General features: G+C 44.4%; 1 protein-coding gene across 1 annotated transcript in view; it reads left to right on the forward strand.

The window, feature by feature from the left end:
* Window positions 1–7,692: 7,692 nt before the first annotated feature.
* NEGR1 (neuronal growth regulator 1) overlaps window positions 7,693–27,120 on the forward strand; it is a 2,727,005-nt gene continuing 2,707,577 nt past the window's right edge. Inside the window, exon 1 of the mRNA XM_069642755.1 lies at window positions 7,693–8,515. Coding sequence (XP_069498856.1) covers window positions 8,340–8,515 — 176 coding nt within the window. The 5' untranslated portion in view covers window positions 7,693–8,339. The remainder of the gene's footprint in view (window positions 8,516–27,120) is intronic.

Below are 27,120 nucleotides of genomic sequence, written 5' to 3' on the forward strand. Positions count from 1 at the left end.
CCACATTCTTGGAGCCAACCTTACCAGAGGTCTGGCAGGTGTGGCAGCTCCTGCAGTGTTTTTCTGCTTCGGCCCCCATCTTCGGCCAATAGAAGTAGAGAGAGAGCCTTTCCTTAGTCTTCTTGAAACTCAAGTGACCAGCCAAAGGAATCTCGTGGGCTAACTGCAAGAACTGTGGTCTGTTCTCTTGGGGTACTACAAGTTGTTGGTAGTCTCCAGGTGCAGACTTGGTCGGTTCACTGTAGAAGAGGCCATCTTCCCAGTGCAACCTGTATTTCCCAGGCTCTTGCCCTTCAGCCTGAGCTTCTGCCTGGTGGTGAAGACTTTCCAGAGTTGGACATTCTCTCTGTCCCTTACTGAAGTCTGTCCTGCTGGGTCCACCTTCTGCCAGTAAAGACTGCAACTCAGGATGGTCAACAGGATCCAAATCTCCAATGAGTTCCTGGCCTTCCATTAGCTCTTCCTCAGAGTCTAATTCTACCACACAGGGTTGTACCTCCCTCTCAGCCTCAGCTGGAGGTGGAGTTACGGGTGTAACTTTGGACAACCGCGGGGAAGTCTGTGTTGGCTGCACTGAAATGCTGGCTGCTGGTTTCAGGATAGAAGTCTTAGGTTTCCCTTTCGCTTCTGATTTCTTGGAGACAGCTGCCGACAATTCCAGTGGAGCAGGAGTGATCTCTTTCTTCATCATCTCCTGGAGAGTACCGCGCATGGTCCTCTCTCTTGCGGGTCTGGTTAGCTCCTGTAACCGTTTACTAGGAGGTCTGGGAGTATGCGATACAACTCCGAGAGTTTTCAAATCGTTACCCAACAGTACGCATCCTGGTACCTCACTCTGTATGCTGACAGGTATCTTCACAGTCATGTCGTTACACTGGATGAGAACTGGTAATTGGGGAAGCATCTGCACAGGCCCTCCAGCTAACTTGGTGAGGCGTTTGGGTGCCTTAGCAACATCCTCAGCCTGAAAAAACGATTTATCCACCACAGTTATGCTGGCCCCAGTGTCCCTAATGGCAGGAGTCACCTGACCATTCACCTGGACACTGTCCTTATAATACTCTTTAGTATTATCGGGGATAGAATTATAGACATCTAAATTATGTTGTTCCCACAACCCCAGAGATACTAAAGAAACGCTGGCTGAGACTCCAATGGGTTTGTCAGCTAGCAGTAGAAAGTTTCCACTTGCCATTTGGACTTCCTCCTCTGGAGCGAAGGCTAAGGAGACAAGCTGGACCCCTGAAGGTTTACCCTTACATCTGGGATCTCCTTTCACGTGGTCAGTAGAGCCACAAACAAGCATTTACCGAATGCTTTTTGGAATGGTGGCTTGTTCTGACCTCCTTCCGGTTTGGCACCAGAAGACACACTATGCTGCTGTGGTTTTCCCTGTGGCTTACCCTTCTGGTTTTGTTTGGGGCCCTCTTTGGAATTTTAGTTATTCGAATTCTCTTTTGAGTCTTTTTTAGGCTGTTTTCCCTCATCCTTCTTCTGAGTTACCCCAGAATCCTTGTGAGTAGCCCTGTTGGCAACCCACAAGTCAGCAGCCTTAGCTAGCGTCCGGGAATCCAATTCCTTCGAATCAGCCAAGTGCTGTCTGAGCTCGGGAGAACAGGCATCATAAATAGACTCCAACATAAAAAGATTCGTCATACCCTCATAAGTGTTCACTTTGTAACCCTTAATCCATCCCTCTAAGTTTTTCAACCCTTCACTCAGCCAGGTAGCCCAAGGGGTATCATCATGCTTTTTGAGGGTTCTAAACTTCTTAAGATACTGGGAAGGGGTCTTCCCGAATCTAGCTATCAAAGCTAGTTTCACACTTTCGTAATCCGTCTTATCCGCCTCCCCCAACTCCATTACCACATCAGTCGCAACAGGAGGGAGCCTAGAGAACAACCAGGGAAGTAAATAATTCCCGGTGATGTCCTGGAGCCCATGATTGTACTCAAACAGTTTTAACCAATCCAACACATCCAATCTCGGTTCATACATACCCACTAATTCCTTCGGCATCCGGGGTCTTTTGGGACTGGAGCTCCTAGAGGAACCAGAGGAGAGAGAAGCATTTTCTATAGACAACTTTTTCATCTCTAGCTCGTGATTAAGTTGTATTTCTCTGAGTCTTAATTCAGCTTGCTTCTGCTCAGCCTGGGCATTCATCCGTCTGAACTCGAGCTCTTGGTTTCGTTCACATTGAGCCAAGAACCGTATGTATTCTAATTCGAGCTTCATTTTTTCAAGTTCAAAATAAGCAGGGTTACTTGTGGGACCTGGTATGGGCCTCGTAGGAGCAGCTGGTAAGGCAGGTAGAGGAGCAGGGGAGACATTTTCGTTAGCCTCTCCGTCCTTGTCGGCCTCTTCATCGCTATTATCAGAATTACGATTCAGATCAACACCATCACTGTTATCTACATTTGGTGGAGAAATTGGCTCCTCTGAACCAGTACCCAGACTTTGGTTCGCCAGCAATCTCTCTATTAGTTCTAACTTCTTGCCTCTTACAGAAAGACTCTCTTGCCTACAGAGAGCTCGCAAACTCTCAGTATTTTCACCTGACAAGTATTCTAGACTGTAAGTTTCCATCGTAGATATGTTTTTGAAAGTTGCTTTTTAGTGCTAAGCTTCGTGGTTAGTTATCCTAAAGTGTCGAAAAGCACTATAAACTGTATACTCGATACAAATCCCACCGCTGTACACCCGTGTTAGGCGGAAACCTGTGCAGTTCCCTCTGTGACCACTGCAAAAGATTTAGGACTACAGGTGTTTGGCAGTAAACCCACTTGGCAGCAGTCTGTACCACACAGATTCACTTGGTAGCTGTGGCTGAGCAGTCAGACTTCCCTCAAGAAGAGTTAAGCAGTATGTGGAGTATACAATATAGGGCAATTCTTCACAGTAAGACAAGCAAACACGCAACGAGGCTCAGTGTAAAGATATTAAGGTATTTATTTATAACGGAACATCTATGGAAAACACTATGGCACTATCACGGCAAACACTTCAATCACAATTACTCTACGAAGAAGAAAACGATCAATCCCCCTAACAATATTTCGACAAGTCCAGGTTCTATCGGTATCACTTATTTTCAGACAGAGGTGTATACCTCAACCTAGATGGCACTCTAATATCAGTTAGGATGGGAGAGAAAAATAGGCAGGTTACGAAGTCAACACAGTTCAATACTTTACGGGAAAAAAATGCAAGGCAAGAAGACAAGAACCACAATAGATCATAAAGTTCAGAGGCCAGGCCCACTCGGAGAGAGGCAAGGCGATTTGTCCCAAAAAGTCTCTTTGTGGAAATGCGTTTGAGCCCGTATAGCAAATTTTTATTGGAAAGTTTGGAACAAGTTCAGAACCACACGTTAAAGAAAGCTTGGAGGCAACCCAATGGAAAGGCGAGGATTAAGACACCTCACTCGATCCGGCAGAAAGGGAAGCCAGGCGGACACGGTACCTTGTTTGTGGAGAGACAGCTCCGGCGGGGGCAGTTGTTCCTGGTGGTGGATGCACGTCGGGTCTTTGCCAAGAGTAGAGATGATCTCGTCGTTGAAGAAAAGTGAAGTCCGGTGCACCACCAGGGAAGAGACCAGCCGCGGAGTGCTCCGTCACGAGGCACCACCTTTTGGTAGCGGTACAGGGGTAGTGGCTATCCGGTTGCCGAGGTGCTCTGCACGGGCAATTCGACCACTGCGTCCTGAGGCGAAGAAAAAGGAAAAGGGGACTGGTTGTTCCCACCAGTCAGGGGAAGAGACTCTCCGGCAGGGAGATCTCCTCTGTCGTTGAGAAGTGGTGAGTCGGTTCCGCAGCGCTCCACCGGGAGTGTTGTCGTGCAGGTCGGCTCAGCGTTACCCTCGTCGAATTCTTAGGTCCTGTGACGACTTCTGAAGATCCAGTCCCAAAAGCCCTGCTTTTATGCAGAAAACCCCCATTCATTCAGCCTAGCTGTCAATCAACACACGCTAAGTGGTGAGCGGGGAGGCTCACCACTTGGGCCAATCACACCAGAGTGCGACCGGAGTTGGCAAGGCAACTTGGTCGAGGGTGCCTAAACCCCCTCCCACACCCCTGTGGTAACCCAGACAGAATGGCACCACTTTGGAGGGTCTCTGTCCAGAGGCCCACCAAAAGTGGAACAAAGAGCTCAACCTTTGGTTTAGAAGTCACAGAGACGAACACAGACGCCATTTTGCAAACCGAGTTCTGGCAGAAAATACCATCCGATAAACTTATTTAAGATAAGTAGACCGGTGGTACGTTAGAGATTAACGAGGAAAAGTATCAATCTCCAACAATGGGACGAATCCCATAGGGTTATGTTCGGGGTCGAACATAACAAGTAGTTTCCACTGCCACCAGCCAAAACTCGACGAGGGGGGACGGGACAGTGCCCCCTCGAGTAACAGATCTAGGATTAATCGAATTACCCCTACTAGCACGTCCACAATAAGATGGTTTGTACTAGTTCTGTTAGTAAATTTAGGTCTAGTAAAGCCAATGGTGACTTTACATGCCCGGGGAGACAGTAGTCAGTCCCCGGGTATGGAGTCTATGGTGGAGGTCCGCTAGGACGCCCCAGTGTTACGGCACGTAGGGTGCGGTGTAACACACATAGAAAAACATATGAGACCCTATGGAGTAAAAGACCCCATAGCCCATAGAACACATTGATATTAAAGGAATTACACACATTCATGTCCAAGAGTGGGAGGAAAAGAGTCCCACTCTTGGCAGGATGGAAAAAAACAAACTCCAGAAATCCAGCAAAGCTTCTGGGGGACTCACTAGGTTAGGAAATTCAGCCTAAACAGAGAATTCTCCCTAACAGAAGCTAAGAATGGCTACCCGGCTCAATGTACCCCAAACGTCAACTGGAAACGTTTCTAGATTAGATTTCTGTGGATAAGGCTTAAGGGGGCAATGGTGCTACCTGCCAAGTTCGAGTGAAGACTCTAGTGAAGATTCAGACTTGGATGCAATCTGGAATCTGAAAAACCACCAAAAGAAATAGGCGTGCCAAAACCTACCATATGTGTGCGAGACACTGTGGAAACTTCCTCAAAGAAAGGTCGCTAGGACGCTCAAACAGTACAGCTACAGCCCTCCATTGACTCTATGGTCTCGATCACACTGTTAACTTTTAAAAATTGTATGAAAATTAAAATGAAAGTTTCAAAGATCAGGCGATGTTACTCAATTTAATGCATTAAACATTAGTCTTCATTGAATCCTTTATCGAGGCTTCTAGAGACAAAAGAACAAAGGAAAGGGAGACAGAGGGGGTGATTATTAAAACCCTTATTGACTTGATTCAAGAAGCAAGGGAAGACAAAAAGCTTTCCTGTGGGGGTTTCGGGTCACCATTATATTATTGAAGCAACAAGTCAACATTCCGGATAGAAAACAGGAGGCTAAACAAGTGCCTGTAGAGACAGCTCTAATGCCACCACTGTTAGAAACCATTCTTAGCCTGGTGGTGTTAGTGGACAGAGCCCAAGCTTTGTTCACTGGAGAGAAGATTGAGGATTTATGAGTTTCATCCCCTAGGGAGCAAGTAGTCCTGCATGAACTTTTGGTGAACTGGAGGCAGCCCTTCACTCAAAGACCTGCAGCCCTCCATCCTGCCCGAGCAGGCCATAGCTCCGATCTAATGGCCAGGACAGGGGCAGCCAGGATAAAGGAGACTGTCGGGAGACTATTGATGAGTCCCGAGCACTTCCCAATTTTTAACCTGGAGCTGCAAAAACAGGTCAAAGTGCTAGCAAAGCGGAAAAAGCCTGAGCAACCCAAAAAAACAAAAAATATGTCCACGTCGCAAACATCAATGGTTGGTGGTGCACTGAACTTCATTAGAAATTTAAGAAAAGTATTAGTGGAACCAGCGAAATCCTTAATTCCAATGGAAAGACGTTGTACAGGATGCTATACGGAAAATACCATGAACCAGGGATCAGACGAGAAGGTTCGCAGGACTCCACCAGTACAGGACCTGATAATCGATGTGGAAAATTTGAAGATCCACGTATGCAGTTATCTACATAAGAGGACTACGAATTTTGACGACTCCACCAAAGAAAATATGATAGCAACCAGTTTAACCTACCCGGACCTTGCAGAAGAAAGGGCAGAACCTCAACTCAACAGTGTGACCCAACAAAACCCATCATTTTTAACATTGGAAGACAAAAGGGGCAGAGCAACGACAAGGATAGCCACATTAAAGAAGTTGCTCTCACTGCTGGACAGAATGATTGAGCACTCCGCCATAACAGACAGACAAATGAACCAGGTAGAGAGCAAGATAACAATAACAAGGCTTGGGACTCCAGCTCTGACCATACCGTCCAGCCCAGAGTGTTAAAAAGCAGTACCCGAACCTCGGCAGCCGAAAGGTTATCCTGGAAAAGGAACTGAAGGCAGATGACGGTTTAATACTGAATCGCTTAAACATAATGAGTCTCCTTCATCATGTCCCGTGACTGCGAGTGATTGAATCCAAAGACATCAGGATAGTTGACTTTCCAAATGAGAATGAAAATGATCGAGTATGCCTGCATATGGCCTCCGCTTCCCTTGACAGCCCTCATGGTGAACGCGATTGATGATCTACAGGCCCTGGGTTTTGACCTAAATGATTGTGGGTCACCAACGAAACCCTGCCCAGGTCCCATGCCCTTCTCTATGTTTTGAAAGTCGGAAGGAGAGGGCCAGAGATGCTAGTAGAGCCTGAAGATCCGGAGCTGATCAACAAAGCAAGCCAGGGAGAGACAAGCCTGCGGTTCTATGTGGACCAGACTCTTTAATCAATCTAATCCACAGGAGTGAGATTGATCATTATTTTGACCACTTTACTGTTTTTTAGTAAAACGTCTATATTGTATATGACCCCTTTGTGGACACTCACTTTATGATGATAACATAGTGCTAGTGTTGTTTGGAGGCGTCCGTACTGGTCCACATATTCTTTGAGCGAATAAGATGCCCTCAACCCATGCTACTTTATAGCCAAAGGAGATAATGCCGGTGTCATTTTCGCCTTCATGACGTCGTCACTTTTGTGCTAGTATTAGTGCTGGGTGGAACATAAGGTTTAGAAACCACAGCTCATTGCTGGGCAATAATCCTATTATCACAGATACATGGCAGAATTACCCTACCTATGGTTATTGATCAAAACGCAAGTTAGTTATAAGATTAAACTCTGCCTTATTGTAAGTGCAATTCAGACTACCAATCCGATACATTATTACTAATCAGTTTAACGAATGTTGTACACCTAATAAACATGTTAATGGAACTGACAATAGTGTGTTTTCAAACTAAGGGCCTCATTTACAAAAGCTTTTTTACAATGGTTCAATCTCATAGTAAACTCTTTATAAATCGTCCGTTTAGAATGCTACAGCTGCTGTTCAGTGACAGAAATATGTTTCTTGAAACATCGTTTTTTCTTTTTTTCCCTCCATTTGTTTGATTGAGGCTTAACTGGAGCATTGTTTTGTATTTGCCTTCTCTCTGCCTCTCATTCTAAAATCTAGTGTATGAAGGCTGGGGTGTGTGTCTGTCTCTGCCGTTTGAGATGGTAGACCGTGCTGCCCAGGCCAGCACTGTCTCTTTACTGAGAAACTGAGTTGCCCTCTCGCAGAGCGTTCAGTGACACCGTACAGCGGACTAACGGAGCGCGTCCTCCTTCACTGAGGGAGTTAAGGACCAGGAAAACACCTGATTGACGGCCATTTCCCAGGGCTGGCATCATTGTGCAATCAATACATTTAATTGCCTTCGCGCGCGTGTCAGCCCGTGTGTCTGGCGGTGTGTCTGTGCGCCGGCCTCGGGTTGTTGTTGGTGTAGGCCGACCCCCTCCTACTTCATCACCAGCCACCGGTACACACGGGTTGCCAGGGAGACGGCCGCATGGCAACCGGCTCGGAGGATGGCAGTGGTGTGCCGCTGACTGAGGCTGCTCTCACTCACTCCTGCTCGCTAGATGGTGTGCGAGCCACCCGAGGACACAGGCACTCCTCCTGAGCGTGTACGCACTGTGCAGCGGAGGGCTGTGGAGAGCCGCTGACAGTGACTGAAAGGAAGGATCTTTGCTGCTGCTGGCGACCAGCATCGGGCTGCCGGGGGCCGGCTCGACTTGCTGCTGCTGCTGTAGCTGGAGGTTGGACTCATCTTGAAGCTGGAGATAATCCCTGCTGCTGCTTCTGCTGCTGGAGTCTTGGCATTTCTAGGCGCTGGAAGTCGCCACTGCTGCTGTTGGATACTGTAGGTGGCTGCCCCCTGGATACTGGTCTCACTGGTTCAGCGCTGTGTGTGTATACGCCCGGGATGGACGTCATGCTCCTGGTGCAGAGCGCCTGCTGCTCCAACCAGTGGCTGGCCGCCCTCATACTCAGCCTGTGCTGCCTGCTGCCCTCCTGCCGCCCCACTGGCCAGAGCCCGGGCTTCCCCTGGTCAGGTGTGGACAACCAGTTCGTCAAGCAAGGAGACACGGCCATGCTTAGGTAGGAACACAGCCTCATGCCTGATTCTTCGTCGCACTGAGTTGGAAATAAACATAGCCATGCCTGCGTAGTGTATGTTTCTTGCAGGGTGTGAGGTGGGCACGAGCCTCCTTGCTGCCGCCAGCGTGTGGAGTTATGGAGCCCAGGAAACAACGCCAACGGGTGCTTAACCCTGTGAGAGTGAAGTGCGGGTCAGTGCGGAGCGCTCTATGTGTGCCTAAAATAACGGCGTGCTGAGAGTTGTCACGGGTCATCGTCTTCGCTTCGCACCTCAGGCACTGCTCTGGCGCCGAACTCTAGCATGTCTCCATTGCGCAGCTCAATTTCTCAGCAGGGCATGGTTCAAAAACGCACCCTCCCCACCCCCCCCCCCACCACCGAAGCTCACCACATCTCAACAGCACCACCAGAGCCACCCCTTTGAGGCACAACCGCACACCCTGTAGCCTGTCAGAGGTGGTAGTGCTGCTGACCACTGTACTTCAAAGGTCGGCAGACCGCCTCTTGGAAGACACTCACACATGCGTGCACACATTGGGGCATGCCAGATCCGCCCCATTTCATCACAATCACATACAGGTTTGCACATCTGTGAAAGCGTGTTGTTAACACACCCCTGCAGATATCAATATCACAATACTTCGCACGGCATACCGCGGACATTCCACACGCTTCAAGACATGCATACCATGCATGCTGCTTTGATCGAAAGGGTGTGGTGGTTTGTTTTATAAGTGCGGCGCCCCTTTCTCGGGCAAGTCATTTGGATTGCATTTGGGGTGAATGACCTGCCCGCTGAATGGGTATGAACTGGGGACCGATCGTCGAATCAACGCTTGAGTTACAAAGCAAAATAGCGATGTTTTTAGTTTTCTTTTTATGTGGACATACGTCGAAACTATCCGGCTGCAAGAAGATCACAACGAAATGTCGTGAATGGGGCACGTAAACTTTAAGCGGTTGTTCGTGATGAATCAGATCGTACATTAGCACACACTGTAAAGGTCTGGCCACGCATCATTATAGATTAGAAGGATGCTTTCTAAAAGTAGGGCCAAATCCAATTCTGCTTCATGCCATTAAGGGATAGCGATTATGCGCTTAAGACGGAGGCTGCTTCGTGCTATGAATGCATTTCCCGTATGGTGCCTGTGGCTACCTCGACGCTGCGCTGGCGACTGGGTGGGCAAAGGTGGCAGCGCGCGTGACACGGTTTGCCTTTCGCGCCCAATTGATTCCTCTCCGATGGCCAAGCTAAGCGCACCTGGCGCTGGCTTGAGTTAGGGGGACCCCCGCTCCGCTTCGCTGGAAGCGCGGGTGCCCCGGGTTAGGCGGACCCTAATGAGCCCTGGTGATGCTCGCACTGTAAGCTTCAGTGCCATCTGTGGTGCCTGCCGAGCGCGGCCGCACTGATTGACGACTCTGCTCTCCCCCCAGAGAGGACAATTTATAGTGGCGCGCGTAAGGCTGTCAAATACACCGGCATGGATTCATAAATATTGGGTAAACAACTTCCCAGAGACCACTGCTTGATCACGCGGATGGTGTTGCTTCTCCCTGTGCAATCTGGACCACTGAGGCTGCCGTCGGTGTAGATGCGTTTTATGGCGGCTCCCTCGGATCACTAGTACATTACTGGTCATTCTGGATCAGAGCTGAAGAAAGCCACCCTGCCCTGCGCACTGCAGTACGCACTGCCAGCCGCCTTTGCCATTTGAGAGCTCCGCACCAGCTTCTAATCTAGGGGAAGATATAGGCACCGTCCGTGTGCCACTCGCGACTGGCTTAGTAGTTGCACTGCCCCCTGCTGGCACAGGCAATCAGGGGTGTTTTCGATTGGGTCGCTGCCAGCATGTCCAAACAGCATTCCCCCCCCCACTATTTTCTTTTTCATTTTGAATGTGCCGATTCCTGCCGTCCTCTGGGTCTGACAAAAGACACATCTGCCCCAACAGCACACACACACAGCCATTTTCTTTGATATGTGCTGCGAGTCCAAGGAGGCTGCCAGGGATGGTGGCAGCTTTGGCTTCGATGCTAAGCACTGGAGCGATGGGTGAGGTTTAAGTGGCCTGCGTGGCATTTTCAACATGGGATCTCATTATGTGAATTGAAATACGAGTGTTTTAAGTGTGCCTATGTGCCTAGGCCTCTGGTTTAGCGATGCTTGCCAGACATGACCTAACCATACCCAGCATGGCTTGGGCATGAGCAAGTGTAAGGACATATTTATTTATGTAAAGTGGCATCATGTGCAAAATGAACTGGCACAGATCGATAATGACAACCAATCAAGTCTCGGGAGGATAGCCCAGGGGCAACGTGCTCCCTTGGAAGCAAGACGACATGGAGCAACACAGGTTCGATTCCTGGGTCCGTGCTTAGAAACCTTTGGGTATTAAGCGCGTTATAAATAAACAAGATACTGGACTCAATGCCATGCTTTTGAGCACTTGCTTCGTGGCAAACGTCCTATCACATCCTATCAAGCACCCGCAAGGTGTATTCCATTAGACAGAAGGTAGCAGAGTAACATTCTTGCAATTTACATATTCTGTCCGAGATGGTTGATCGAAGTGAAGCAGCCAAAACACGCTGCCACCCTATCATGTTTTGCAGGACATACGCAGCGCTGAATGCAAAACCGCGAGCGTCATAAATCCTATTATTTGTGCCAGACTGGCCCAATCAGTTCTTTCTTCCCCGGTGGAATCAGCAGTGTAAAACGAATGAACAGGCTGCACAAGCAACGCAAATCTGCTCCGAATTAATGGCACAAAAAATGTCAATAGTGGAAGCATATCACTGTCTATGTAATTAAAATGTAATGAGTTCATTAGTTTTAAATAAAAGCTGTAGATTTCTTCAGGGAGGCATTAGCTATACCCCTGAATTGTACAGCCTGCCTACATTCCCTGAAGCCAGTCATCTCAAGCACCATAATCACAGGGCGTGGGTGGGGACTGTACAGCAGACGCTTTCAGCTTGCAAGTAATAATTATGTTTATGAGGCAATATCGGACATGCGAGCATGCATCCTTTATTTTTGCATCTCTGTTTAATTCTCTGTTCTCGGGGATGAGGTGCACCAATGAGGCCACTGGAAGCAACGCTATTAAGGGCACAGTCTGGTCAGAGCATGCCTTCTAACACGCCAGGCTTCTGCACACACATGTCATGTATCTACAATGTTAACTACAAATGCAGTTTGTGTTTTACTTCGAAATGATTCATTTGAACAAGCATAGGATTACATTACATGTAACTGGTCTTTGGGCAACTAAACATCGCAGGAAGACAGTTTGAGCACTCGCTGGTTACTAAAGGCACAACACAGCATTTTATACATTGACAGTCTGCTTCTCCTGAAGTTGCATAAACCTGAAGGCCTCCTGCTACCAGAATTCTATGCATATCTACAACATCTCACTCACAGGGCCTGATTACAAAGCGTTTTTTCAATGGTATTTTCCTATTGAAAACCACAATTTTAAATCCGGCCCATAAATGTTATGGGCCTGATTGACAAACAGGTTTTCATTGGGACTTTCCCATGTTCATTTGTTTGTAAAGCAGGCGCTATGGGCCTTATGCTGTGAAATTGTATCCTCACCGTGCAATGTTGTCATTTGCACAAAGTAGCGGAAACACGTTTCCATCCTGGCAAAAACAGGCAGCACGTGCTTTTTTCCCCACTACGTTGTGCAAAAAAGTTCAAATGTCTCCCACGACTCACCATCAATTGGTAACACCACCCCCACCCTACCTGGTGCATGAAATACAGAGAACAAACTCTTCTAGACCAGTCACATGTACCTAACAGCATAGACTCACCTTCTCCAAAGTGTGGAGAGACAAGGGTGGCGGGGTGAGCTTTCCCTCGTTAGGAGCACACCATTGGAACTCTCTACCCACAACCCTGAGAGCGGAAACCTCTTACTGGGCCTTCCGTAAGGCACTACACACTTGTCTCTTTGCCTCAAACTGAGTTCCCACCTAAAACTGTCTACATCTGACCCTCTTTGTTTTAATGTATGCATCTCACTTTGTTCTGATTTTCACCTGTCGCTTGACAATCTTTTTTTATACCCATGCCAATATGTACACTGCATCAGCTAAGTTTGTTTCATGTGACTGGTTGAAACAGTGCCCTGGTGCCTCAGGATTTAGGCGCTTTACAAATACAAACAAATAAAGAAATAAATAAATACATTCCTTTGGAATCGTCCTGCCTTTAGCTGGTGCTTAGTACAGGTGGATGCCCTAGGAATCCATTGGTTTAACACCCGGGTGATAACACCGTGATGCTGTTAGACCATGCATTTTTTGTACACCGAGTATTGCGACAGGAAGATAAGGACATTTTGGATGCAAATAAAAATGACAAAATCCACGGTAATGCTAAGATATGCGGAGAAACCTGTGTTTGACTTTAACCTATTTTTAGCACCTATTTTAGCTCTCCGGGGAAATAAAAATGAGACCCCTTGTGTTACACGTCAACAAAAGGAAATGAATGGTCAATGCTTGGGGCACATTAGCATACCTTGCTGGTGAGACAATGCTGATTTATTGAGATAGAAGCTATTAATATAGTTTACATTGTACAGTGTGGACTTTTGGAGGCCATCCAATTGGGCAGCAGATATCAACACTGCTTCATTTAGTACACATGCACATATATAGCGAACAGAAGATGGCGAGGAGTGAGACGTATATTTTATTAGCACTTTCACAATGGACCAGCCTGTTGGCTGCTGGTAGTAGTGTTAAAACTCTTTGTGTGACCTGCAACTGTAGCCAAATTATCTGGAAGGGTTTAGCTTTCATATGGGATGTTCAATAATCGGCCCCACAGCTTTACATTGTAAAACAATGTCCCTTCGGATTTCAGTTCATGGGTGTATCACTTTTTCTGGAATATTGCCTTATTTTATAAAGATTAAGGATTAAAGTTCTATGACATTCTAAAAGTGTATGCTATTACTGTGTTGTTTAGTGAAAATGTTGCTCAACATCACTTTTGTTTAGGATTATGTGATAATGTGATCGCTGGTCTGAAGTCAAGCAGCAGTTAAGTATGTAACACATTGAGGCACCTTCGTGGTATGTACTAGTTTTATTAAGGGCAGCTTCTCTCATTTAGGGGGTTTATTGATGTGAAACGTGCAACCATTCAACTTATGAAACTGTAATGGATCTAAGAATTAACCTCTCAAAAAAGCGTTGGAAGCACCCCTTGATATGGGAAAAGGCCACTTTAGTATGAATCCCCCATTGAACATTCAACAATGATTGATCTGATGCTGAGGGATCTAGTCTGGTAAGGATCGTGCTGTTGAGAGGCTCTGCCTGTTTGCAAGGACCCATTATTTGATCTTTTGTCAGATGTTGTTTATTTCATATTTGTCTTTACCAAAAGCTGCTCCAATATACTGGTGCTGATTTGAAACCAGTGGACACATACTACAAGGCCGGCCATGGTAGCAAATCAACAATGACGGCAGAAGGAGAACAACACGATGCCATTGTAATGACAAAGCTGCATAAACTGAATTCTAAAAGAAAAAGAAAACCGGATTGTCTGAATTCGAGATGAGCTGAGATTGTTCTTAGACAGTATGTTGGTTTTCAGTAGAGTGAACATATTCTGTAGGGGAAGGAGAACCCATTGCTTCATTACTTTAATCTTTACTAGTCATCACAGGCAAGCTTCCTTACAGGTTTTAAGTTACTTTTGACACAAAATGATGGATTTCTTCTTTAAGATATAACATGCCCTGATTCATTTAGGTCTTGGCTTACGACAAATGAGACAGCCGGGGAGAGGATAGTGTTGTTTTTGAGTCATTGAAGTCCTCATTGTAATGAGCTCTCTTGTTTTTAGATAGAGAAATAAGCAAGCCATTTTAAAATGTGGTTGTTGAAATTGATTAATATGTTAGAAGCCAGTGCCATACACATTCTATCGCAATATTGAATACTGTGCTTAGCAGTTGCCAATAGTAGGCTATATGCATGGGGCTATGGAACACATTCATGAATGAAGACAATCTAAGATGGTGGCAAAGAGTTTCCTTTTCCTTAGAAATGAATATTACACTGGACTTTAACATCCATCCGCTCACTTACAGCACACAGCCATTTCCTAATTTCTACTGTGTGTCAAGGTGTGTTTTCTGCCAGGCTGTGTGTATCTATTATATAATATGATATGTTATTTTTATGCGCTTAATATCCAGAGGTTTCTAAGCGTGGACCCGTAGATCGAACCTGTGTTGCTCTGTGTCATCTTGCTTCCAAGATAAACACGTTGCCCCTGAGCTATCCGCTTGAGACGGTGGTATGTTGGAAGGTTAGTTTCGGAGACAATCCAGATATGTCAGCCAGGGAGTGTCCTAGCAGTGGATCTGCCTTGAAATGACTAAAGGTTCATTAGAGTGTGGAGCTAAACTGGCAGAGGGGTATGTTTCTGCAGAAGTATAGAGGTAGCATAACCTGGCCCAGTAATAGCTGATATTGTATTTTTGCACCCTTCTAAGATCATCATTGGTTTGCATTTCACTTCTAAGCATGGTGGTCAGTGAGAGTGTGTAATTGTATGCAGCTGTCGGAGCACTCTTCATGCAAGTGTATGGCATGTTAAAAAACAACAGGTAAGGACAAGTCTGAGTGCTGAAGACAGAAATAAATAACTGTCTCATTTATTTCTCTGAATGTCAGAGATATTTGTTTGAGGCACCCAATGGAGAGTCAACATCTATTCAGTATTGTGGTGCCACCAAAACAGAGAAACACAACACACCAATATTCCAAGAATAAATTCTTCCAAAATAATACCAACTCACAACATTTTTGAGGCTCATGAAAAGGGGCAACCTCAGTCATAAGGGCCAGTATAATAATCAGGAACTAGAAAAAAGAGTGTATGTATGTATGTATGTATGTATGTATGTATGTATGTATGTATGTATGCATTTATTTGTGTATTTATTTATTTATTTATTTATTTATTTATTTATGCATAGGAGGAACAGTGCTCTTTTGATCAAAAAAGAATGTACAATAAATAGGCAATGAGCTTCTTACAATAGGATCAGTTTGAGTGGCATTCAGATCAGGTTGTGGAGAGGAGTACATGGAACAGTCACTGGGGACAATACATAAGTGGACATACATGGATTAAAGACAACCAACATTGGGCACTTTGAAGTGCAGGATAGGGCTGCTGTGCTTGGGATGTGATCATGATGGTTGAAGTGTTAGTGGAGGCCACGGAAGTGAGTGCCAGAGGCAGGTTTGAGGTGAGGGAAAATGTTAGCTAGCAGGCAGATGAGAGGAAGGTTAAGAGGGTAACTCGGAAGTTATGAGGTATGCTTTTAGTTTGGTTTTGAACCAAAACACAAAGAGGCAAAGCACAACCGCACATTTAGAATTTGCTCCTAAGTAGGTCACAATAATTGTATGATTACCAATAATCATTTGATGCAAAATATTTATAGTTCAGCACAAACACATGGTTGCCTTCAAAAATATTTCACAGAGAGAAGAAAATCAATAATTAAAAAGTCATCCCCAAAAGAAAGTTCTTGTATATAGTTGCCCAATCCAACACAACATGTGAAATGAAGAATAGAGTAGATTTGGGGCTACCGGGGTGCATTCTGTGGACAAATAACATGAAGAGCACAGACAAAAAGCATAAAGAAGATTTTGCAGCCACTGTAGAGCTAAAGGGGAAGCTCAGTTCATATGAGGGCATAGCAGCATTCCTAATGCAGAGAAGCTACTGGAAATGTGTTTTTCGTACATATGCAGACAGGTACGCCACCCATCCTGCTATTAGTGATTTGTTCTCTTTTGTATGTATGCAACAATTGTAGAATGATACATAACATATAAACCCTAGAAAGATGAAGTGTGAGATTGTCCTAGTAAATGTTGTAGGCCTTGAGCTACATGGTTCACATAGATTGAAGCAACAAGCGCACGAACCAACACTATTAAAGTTGTGTGAAATGACTATCACAAGTGTTCACACTGCTCTTTTTAATAAGGGAGATTACAACTGATTTTGAGTTCCTAATACACAAAACACTGTTTGGGTCTTTGATATGTGTCACACTGATTGTTCTGCTTGATGCTTTACAATCAGGTTCATAAATGCATGGCGCTGTCGTAGCTGTCCTATTCATTACAAAGTACATATTATCTTTGTCAGACGGCAACACTGAATATGTGTTAGTGGTAGTTCTTACCAGTTTAAAATACCTTCCCAAAAGATCAAATATTGGTTGTTAGACATTACAATTTACATAAATGTCATGTCATTGTTTTTGAGCTTATTCACCCAGTTGCCAATGGACACTGATGTTAAGTGTTAGTTTCTGCAGTACATAATGTTCTGATCATTTGAAGGCTTTCACGGATTTTTAACTGCTTTTCTGTAGGTTACAAACACGATGATTGTTTGGTGTTTAAAACTATCAGCAACAACTTTCAAATTAGTCTCTTATAATAATATCAAACTCCAACAACTGAAATGAGAAACTAATGCATTGGTAAGCTTAAGGGACATTTTCCTCCTACAGACTAGGGTGGATTTTATATCCTGATTGTTTTTCCTTACCACCTGGTTCTACTTGACTTTTCAGCCACATTGACAAAGCAGACCCTCAGACACTTATCAACATTATTCATCACTGCATGGTGAACAGAGAGACCATCCTCAGCTGATTCAAATCCAACCATGTGCGCTACATTCCTTGGGCTCTACATCAACAGGCACCTCTACTTCAAGTAGCACATAACAAGGAAGCAACAGAGTAGCACCAATTTTCCACCTGTGGAAAATAAAGCACTTCATCCCAGCAAATAACTTCCAATATGCTCTTCAAGCCTTGACCTTCTTCCACCTGGATGGTCAGGTGTTCTGAGGAGGCCTCCAGTGACTACTTTGGCACCCCTCAAATGTGTCCTACAGGGTGAAGCATGACTCATCAAAGGACTCCTCAAATTTGACCACATCACCGTGACCCTCATTGTACTTCACTGGCCCCCACTGTAGGCACGTATCACTGTCAACCATTGCTGCATTATCTACAAAGTCACCACCCTTAAGTGCTCAAGATCACTCAATGAGAAGCTCAGCATCTCAGGAGGCCTATGATCCACCAGAATCCAGCTCATGTTCGGACATGAAATCTGCATATTGCAGGAAGGAAATAACCAAAAGACTGGCCTTCTCTATTTTTGCCCCCAGCCTCTAGAACCTGCTCCTCATCAGCACCAGACTTGCCCAATTCACTTCTACATTTCAGCAAGAAGCAGAAGACCCTATTCCCCAAGGAATGGCGTCTCCTTAACACCTAGGCCCACGACCCCTCCACCCCTTCACCTAACCTAAGACTGGGGAATCTGCTTCCCACTGTTGTCTCTTCTTATTGCCTGTATGTTACTTGATGCCATTTTCCCATCCCACCTCTCCCCAGTGGTTAGCTTCCTGTCCTCCTGTATTGATCCCTTGAAACCTGCTTTCCTCACCATGTACTTATCACCGTGACTTGTAAAATACTTGTTTGCTTCCATACACTAGTTCTGTACACAATACATAATAATTAATAATAATAATAATAATAATAATAATAATAGTATTAATGTTCAATAATTGAACCCTTCCCTTTTCTAACCCTTTCTTCTAGTAAAGAGCAAGCTCCACAGCCGATTGTGATATGGGAATGCAAGTATGTACTCCTCCTGTACTTCTGTCCCAAGTATGCTCTCTCTATATTGCAGATACTGTTTAATGAGACTTCACAGATATCACAGTTGCCCTTGTGTCTAGTGGCCCCTGAGAGTTCCTTAACAGTTTAACATTTGATGATTCTGCAGTAGTTATAAGAATTTGAATTAGCCAATGATTTGAATATTGATAGCAAATAAAACACAGCATTCTCATCATAGGATCTAGATTTGCAGGATTTCACTGGGATCCTCGGCATGACCACAACAGCCACCTCTTTAGATTATACAAATGGGCTCTATTAGTATGAAAAACTGGCTCCTTAATGTGTCCAAGTTTGGCAGGATGCGTTTTCTCATGAAACTTCACAGTAGAGAGAAACCCCTTGCTATCTCAATTCAGCTTTCGGGGCAATGGACAGCACATCACTTTTGACCTGCAGCCCCGGATCAGCTGAGACTGTTGATTCAATTACACTGTTCTCGGAAACAAGAGTAATCAGCATTGGAGGAGGCTGACTGTGCTCACATCAGGAACAGGGATGCAAACGATTAATCTTTCCTTATGTTCTAGAACTCCTCACTGTGACAAACTTGCATATGAAACCTTCCATACAACAATTTCTTAGTGATTTTCTTGTACAGATCTTATAAAAATGTTCTAAGATCTTACATAAACCCTACTTCAAACTTAGAAGATTTTATAAGAATGTAATTAATATTTCAGTGTCATATACGCTCATATAAAGTTCAGAAAATCCCACTAGTTTCTCACAAGTGTTTATAAGCTATTTAAAAAAATCTTATAATGTATTTATAGTGACAGTGGAGATAGATGCTCTACACTGTCAGAGGTCCTTGCTTATTTTTAAAGCCCGGCAGTTAAGCCAAAACATATTAGAACATGGAAATTGTTAATGGCCTCCTCTCAGCCTATCAGATTGTTTAGAGTGCAGTCAATAACTACTGGTATCGACTGCATTCTGAACATTCTGTCTCCAGAAGCAGACAGGAAAAGATCAATGCAATTTCCAGGCAAGAATTAGTTTCAACAAGACAATTCCCCTCTGGCAGGACTTAGTTTGTTGTTCCTGCAAAACGCAATAACACACAAAATAGAAAGATAGAACATGGGAACATGTTTTCACTTTCTCTTAGAGAAACGGTTTACTTTTACATGACACCTAATGCATGCTCATGTAAAAACTGTTCAGTTCAACCAAGGTGCAATTAAAATACTTAATTTATTAAGACATCCATGTTATTTAAATACTACAAAATAAAATTACATTGAATTTACTAACTCAGTTTGCCTATTTAGTTCATTCACATTTAAAATACAATTTTTAACTTCAACACGAACATGCCAAAACATGTATTGTTACGACCACCACGTGCTAATAGGCTATAGACCGCAGGAGGGGTCATTATCACTTACGAATATGACCCCCTCCTGAGTCTACAAAGCTACAGCATTGAATTGCCAGCATCTGCAAATAAGGCAATGGAGACCAAAGTCACATGCATATAATTATGCTTTTAAAACTGTAAGAAGGGGATGCACTCCCAAGCATGTCACCAGAGTTCATCAGGTCTATGGAAGAGATGGAAGACTTTGATTAGAAAAGCAAGAATGTCCATGCAGTCACTAATCTTGGTTAATCCGAATCCCAAATCCAACATATACAAGTTCTCAAACACAAATATTATTAAAAACAAAGGTTCATGTAATTCAGATGTGAAACAAGCTGGGCCAAACACATTTAAAAACCCAGTATATGTATGCAACTAAGAAAAGAAAGCTGAAACTGAAGCACCCCTTTAAGATGACCATGGGCCAATATTAATGTTTCCTCTTGCATGTTGTGGAGAGAATAGCAACAGTGTTTGGTGCAATGTTGCATTTGCCAATAAAAGAGTTGTCAATGTAGCTACTGTGTACACAAATTCCTGTCCATCATGCAGCCGTCACTATTGTGGAATGACAGCACTGTTATGAGCCTGGTATACCGTGAGTGATCCATCCACTAGGTATTGCTGCAGATTACCACTGTGGGTACCCAACCCTCATCAGCTACTTTCTGAAAATAAAATTAGAGACTAGTGGAAGCTTGATATGATGCCATGGTAGGCAAGGGCCATTGACAAATCCCCTTAGTACATTCCATAGAAGTTACATATGCATTCTTTGGTGACTGAACAGTTAGTCAGTGAAAGAGTGCGTAAGCATGTTAGAGGGTAAAATGTCGTGATCCAGGTGTAATGGGTGGCTGTTATTGGCATGGTCCTTCCATGGTTCATCAATAGGGTTTCACCTATCCAAGTCCATATAGCCCTGCAGGCAACAGGGGCAGTCGGCGTGGTCAATGCCCCAATCTAAAGCATTTTAAGAAAAAAGGGAGACACCTACAAAAATGGACCTCAAGAAAGGACATGTAGCACTGTAGCCATGCCTACTCCATGCACTCCAAATAACGAACAAACAAATGCAACAAAATAAGACCCAGAAATTGACATAAACGCATGGGGCACATCCATTAAACCCCTTTTCACTTCAGTGAAAGGATGCAAGTTGCAGAATATGTGATGCACATAGTCAGAACACCTTGTGAATATGTCTGCACGGTCCTCCACACACAAATAGCACCTCCCAATTGTAAAACAGGCGCTGCCTTTCTGCACGACAAAGCCAGGCATCCCCCTGCACCTATATGGAACAGGCACACAAGGATGCACAACATATTCAAAATATTGTACGCCCCGAACAAGCATTCTTTTTAAAATCAATTGTTAGAGATGCAGTCCTCTGCTGCCCTGCTGTCCTGCTCTCATCTGTAACCCCCAAAGGGTTTCAATGTTGTATTCCTTTTTTTGACTTGCAGAGGGCACCCATACCTCTCTTTCTATGTTCAGGGAACTTGGGGTTGGTCACCCTAAGTTTCTTAGGGTTACCCACAGGTGGACCCCTTGGTCATTGTGCTCAGAGAGGCACTGCTCTACCTCACTGATGAGGCCCGACTAGGCCGAAACACGTGTCTGGGGTTGCTGTTGGCACTCTTATTCAAAGGAGGATTGCCTAGCATTTTGGTGCTGGACTGCTCAAGTGGGCGGAACAAAGACTGATATACCAATGGATATCAACTGGCCTCCACTGTGAAAGGTACAGTGAGGTAAAATGTGGTGGCGGACTCTCAAGTGGGTACCTTGCCAAAGAACAGGTCATTAGGCCATGTCCGGTCTTGCAGAGGGGCCTACCTCTCTTTCTATGTGCAAGGTTGGTCACCCTAAATTACCTAGGGTTATCTAGACTTAGATGGTGCTGGACTGCTCAAGTGGGCGAGACAAAGACTGATATGCAAATGGTTATTCATCCTTTGTGAAAGGTACAGGAAGTTCAAATGCGGCGGCAGACTCTCTTTCCCATAGAACAGGTAATTAATCTGTGTTTGTTCTCACAGAGTGTCGCCTGTACCTCTTTTTCTACTCTTAACATATGTTGTACACTCTCCTCTTCCCAGGGTATATGTATCTCAGTCTCATTCTTAATGATATCTCTTCCAATATTTTTTGTGATTCACGCTTTCTCATTCTTTTAGTTCCACTATCTCGACTTCAATCTTACTGTGTTGTCAATTCTACTGAGACAATTTCCTGCTACTCCTTTATGATCCCACAGTGGCTTCCCATTTCTCCCGTGGTCCCTGTTACCTTGGATTCTGTGGGGGAATGTCTCCAGGCCTCTCTTCACTCTGGGTTTCTTCGGTTGCTTGTTTTCTCCATGTTCCTGTATTCTCCAGTGTCCCGCTCTCCTTGCTCTCTCTCCATGTGAGCTGGTAACATTGCTGGCACCTGGACGGATTGTTGCTTTCGCAGTGTAGTGATTTTGACATTGTTCTGTGAGCGCTCTGCTCCTCGGTTTCACCCTCTGTGTGGATGCTGTGTATCTGGTGTTTTGCTTTTGGTCAGCGAGTGTTTCCAAAGTTGTGGACTCCATGGCTTTCAGTGACTCAATCCCTCTCAGGTGTCATGCTGCCAGGGGGCCTCCCCTGCTGGCTTACACGTCTCTCTGCTTTCACTCACTTTGGTGTGTCCTCTTATCCCAGCCTCCTCTTCCCTGTTAAATGGATATTTCTGTTTAAAAGGACAGATCCTTTTTCTTGTTTACAACATTATATTTGTGTTTTCTCCTGAACCAAGAATCAGGATTGTATACTGTTCTGTGCATCTGCTATTCCCATGTTTGTCACCATGAGATATGAGTTAGGGAGTTCCTCACAGTAACAGGAGTCATTGAGTACCAGTAAGTCACACTTTCCTCAACCCATAGAGAGGGTGCAGCAGAACGGTCTCACCTCCCTAGTTTCACAAGGGAAGGCTCCCCCTTAGGGAGAAGGGATGAATTCCCTCAATTCTTCGCATTTCAAATGTGAACATGCTCTGACATGCACAGTGCTTAACCTCCTAACACACTTTCCCCTCACATTTTCCAAAGTGGGCATGCAGGGATGTCTAGGGTAACCTGCAAATCCACCCACACATCTTAAGCAAAAGAGAATAGATAGAAATTCATTATTCTCTATCAGCACAACCTGCCATGTTGATGTCACAAATCCAATGTGATGTGATGTTATGCAAACTAAACTACAACATACTTACTGTGTGGCATAGTAAAGTGAAGGACCTTAAGGTCCTGTCTATCAATGGAAGGTCTCTGTTGATCAATGTCCTGTCTATAAATGGAAGTGTTCGATCACAGTAGTGGTACACTTTTCCATCGCCATGTAAATCATATAAGCAAAGAAAGCATGGGAGGGACGGATAATGTACAATATATGCACCTGGCTGCTTGAAACCACCTTCTGTAATCTGTCTCCTAGGACTTGCATTTGCCAGTCAATGTCATTCACTTCGGGTCACAATGTGATGCAGGTCCGTGTAAACTACAAACGAGTGTACACGGACCGGCATCACATCGTGAGCCGACTCCCCGTCTGGGCCTTCGTAGAATCACAGAGAAGACCCAAAAGCATGACCATTTTCTCATGCCTCCCTGGGAAGTTCAGCACGTTATCTTCCCATCCACATGGATACAAGTGGGGATCTCTACAAATAGGTGGGATTTCCCGGTACCATCCAACCAGTTACCCATACATAGACACACCAAACCAGAAGTGTCCGCCCAGCCCTGATGAATGTGGCGCTCTTGCCACTGAAACCGGTAGGCTGTTTTGTGGCTTCCATAGCAGGATGAGTCCTAGACGAATAGATAATTAAGAATCGCCGGACTTCCTGATCTTTGACTCCCCTAAAAACAGATGGGAATCATCAAGATTTCTGAACCGGATACTACAAATTGTAATAAAGATCAGAACAGAAGTAAAACATGGGGGATTTGAACTCTTGAAGAAAACAATTTGAAAACATACACATAACAGGATACTACCTTCTGAGATAAATGAACATAGGTATCCAATAGGAACACGGTTACATGTATTTCTTTTTAACACCCTGTGGACAGAGAAATTTAATAAAAATATTTTTTTTCATCTTTGAAGCAGCTTTTAAAGGAATCTCAAGTACCTCACAAGAGGGCGAATTGAATCTAAAAAAAGAAAAATAATATATTTTTGGAACACTTTTTTAGAATTGGCTAATCTGAGTTCTTTAATGTGTGAACATATAAGGGTAGACTCAGGTATGAGATCCCCCCTCTCCATTTGGTCCTTTTGTGTCAACTTACTCCTGCTACAACATACCTCTTCAGCCCTCTTCCTCATCCGAGTATTTATGGGATTATGGGACTTGTAATCCCCAACAACAAAGTTTGTTATTTTAAGCCATCAACAGTGTGGGATTATGAAACAGTTAAACAGGAGGGTTTCCCAGTCTTCCTGGCCTGTTCCCTCCCACCCCCATGTGATCCACCTGTAGTACACCACCCCCAGGGTAGGGGTCAGGAAGCGTCTGCCTTTCCCTGGCCACATGACAAGGGTGCCAGACCAGGTTTCTGGGAGGAATCATCACTGATTCATCACAATTAATGCACCTTATTGGTTTAGGCACCATTCTGTAAATGTCCTTTAACTATAGCACTATAATAAGTTAATGCATGCAATAATTACTGTCTAGTGTCAGTTATGGCACATATGTTTTTTTTCCAAGACATAGTGTTAAAAAGCTGGCAGGCTGTTCACGCAAGGATCATTAGACAGTTTTTAAGCTATGTCAAAAGACCACAGCATGTGTAAAAGAAATTTCCAATGGATTATATATTCTTGTTCATGTGCAAGTCTTATATCAAGAACCTCTATGAGAGAGAAACCCTTGTACCAGTATATTTCCAGGTAACATGTTTGTATAAATGTTCATGTAATAAAACTGACATTTGATACCTTTTCCAAATCAGCAACATAGAAATATAACATGTAACCGCAAGTTAACTATCCATATCTAATGAGAATCTAATGAGAATTGCAGCGTTGTTGTTTTCAGCTGCCTGGCATTGCAGTGGGTTGCGTTAATTACGGACATAATTACAAGTAGCACACATGTTTTGACCAAATGGACAGGAAGGACTTTTACGTAATTCCTCTGCTGAATCCCTGATAAGTGACAGTGTTCTCACGTTAACCTATTCTTTACCTATTCTTGCAGCTCCTAGGGCCGCATTCCTCCCCTGTACCCCCGAAATGTAAACAAAACGAAAACACATCTACTTTAATGGGAGACACGGGCCTACTTGAAACTTCATAAGGGTCTACTCCATTCCTTTTTCCTTTCCATAAGAATGGGGCCACAGCGAAGGATTTGGTTTTGACATTTCTACCTTGTGCCTCAGACAAAATGGGCCTCATTCCGAGTCGGGCGGTAAGGGTTAACGGTCACCGGTAACGAGACCGGTGCCGTTAAACCCTTACCGCCCTATTCCGAGTTCCCTTTGCGGGTTGGAACTTAACACCTGCTTTTTGCAGGCGTTAAAAAACCAACCCGCAAAGAGACCTTGGAGCTAATTACGGCACCGTAATTTACGGTGCCGTAATTAGCACCTTTCCCATTCCCATTGAGCCCTATGGGGCAAAAATGGGAATGGGGAAGGGCCCATGGTGAATGGGGAATTACCGCCCCCGCCAACCTTGGAATGGGGCGGTAATTCCGCCATTCACCATGGCGGAGTCGGAGTGATAACGGCGTCAACCAAGGCGCTAATAGCGCCTTGGTTAACGCCAGGGTCGGAATGAGACCCAATGTGTATATACATACAGTTGATAAGAAATTAAGGAAAACCAGGTCCTCAGTGATAAAATAATAAATCACACAGGTCAATACATTGTTTGAAAAAACATAGAATAAGGAGAAGATAGAAACTAAGTACACTTGCAACAGGAGGGAAGAAGATTGATGTCACAAGAAGGAAGTTCAAAGTTCTCAGGCCAGAAGCAGTAAACATGCCTGACACGTGAGTCTGTAACGCTTGCATCCAGGAATTTAGTCTATGAGCATAAATATTTGGTATTATTTCCTGGTATGCAGGGATAGCAAATCATGACAAGTATGATCATTAAGAAGCATTTATTAAAACTTAGAAGAGGCCTACTGTCTTCAAATTTGTGCGCCCCTCATCAACTCGGCAGCTGAATTGTGTAGGGTCTTGGAAGACGTCAGCATGATGGTTGTAGGGCTTAGAGGAAAACTGAAGTATATATGAAAAAAAAAAACATCTTTTGGAAGGACGTGCAGCTGAAAAGAGCAGATTTTGTAGGCTCCTAGTTTCAGTGTTATTCACGTTCCAGACAAAAATGGACACTTGTATGTCCTAAAGGAGATGCCCCCTGTGTAATAGACTTATGTTCTCTATTAAGTCAGTATCTTCTGCCAGGAATGACATCTATATGATTTGCATGCATTTTATTAGCACAATCACCTCATTTGTAATTGTTGCAAGAAAACATTGTTTTAAATGGATAACTTCAAATTTACATTTTCAGAATATCCATCTCTATTTCTACACGATCACTCTGCTCACAGTGTATCTTAATACCAAGTAGCTAAACTGCCTCACGCTCTTAACAAAAATGTACCTTTGGATCTTTGTACACAGCCAGGTGAGCTACAGTGAAACAAAGTATAGGAGGCCTTGACTGATGAACAAGAATATTGAAATGTATTGCAGTGTACAATAAAATATAAATGTATTGTGACAAGAATTTCGTTTGACTGATATAGTGCTCGGATCTATGTGATCACTGCACGGCCCATAATTTCGCAAAGTCCGAATGCGATAATGGTGGGCTCACATAGATAGGACATCTATGTGCAAGTCCCCTGTTTCCAGCGTTGTCACTATGGGGGGGCACCCTATGCTCCCATTATACTGAACAAGAGGGGCGGGGGACACTCCCGCAATGCCCACTCTCCTTCTTTGATGTAATCGGACTCTGCATGTTCTCTACAGCTGAATGCACATTAAATGCACATTCAGCATTTCTTTGGCGTTTTTTGAGGTAACACCTAGTTCTCCACTTGCATGGAATAGGCATTTGTGTTCTCCTGTCTAATAAACACACACCCTTATGCATGCTATAGAAACATCTGCCCTTCGGTCCTGGCGCACACAACAGAAGCATCTGCCCATACAGATTTGTATAATCTCAAGGCAAATCTCTAGCCAACTTGATTACATCAGACACTAATAAAACAAGCACAATCCTCTAGGTAGCAAAACATTTCTGCAGCCCTGCTGCATTGTGTCCTCTAAACTGATTTTCAGAGCCTATTGGCTGGGCACATCTTACTTTTCTGTGATGAAATTCGATCATTCAGGCTTTTCTAGGAATTTTCACAGATTAAGTGAACCGTCTGCAGTA

Source organism: Ambystoma mexicanum, chromosome 1q (assembly GCF_040938575.1).
Source record: "Ambystoma mexicanum isolate Mex_15411 chromosome 1q, UKY_AmexF1_1, whole genome shotgun sequence".
Taxonomy (NCBI): domain Eukaryota; kingdom Metazoa; phylum Chordata; class Amphibia; order Caudata; family Ambystomatidae; genus Ambystoma; species Ambystoma mexicanum.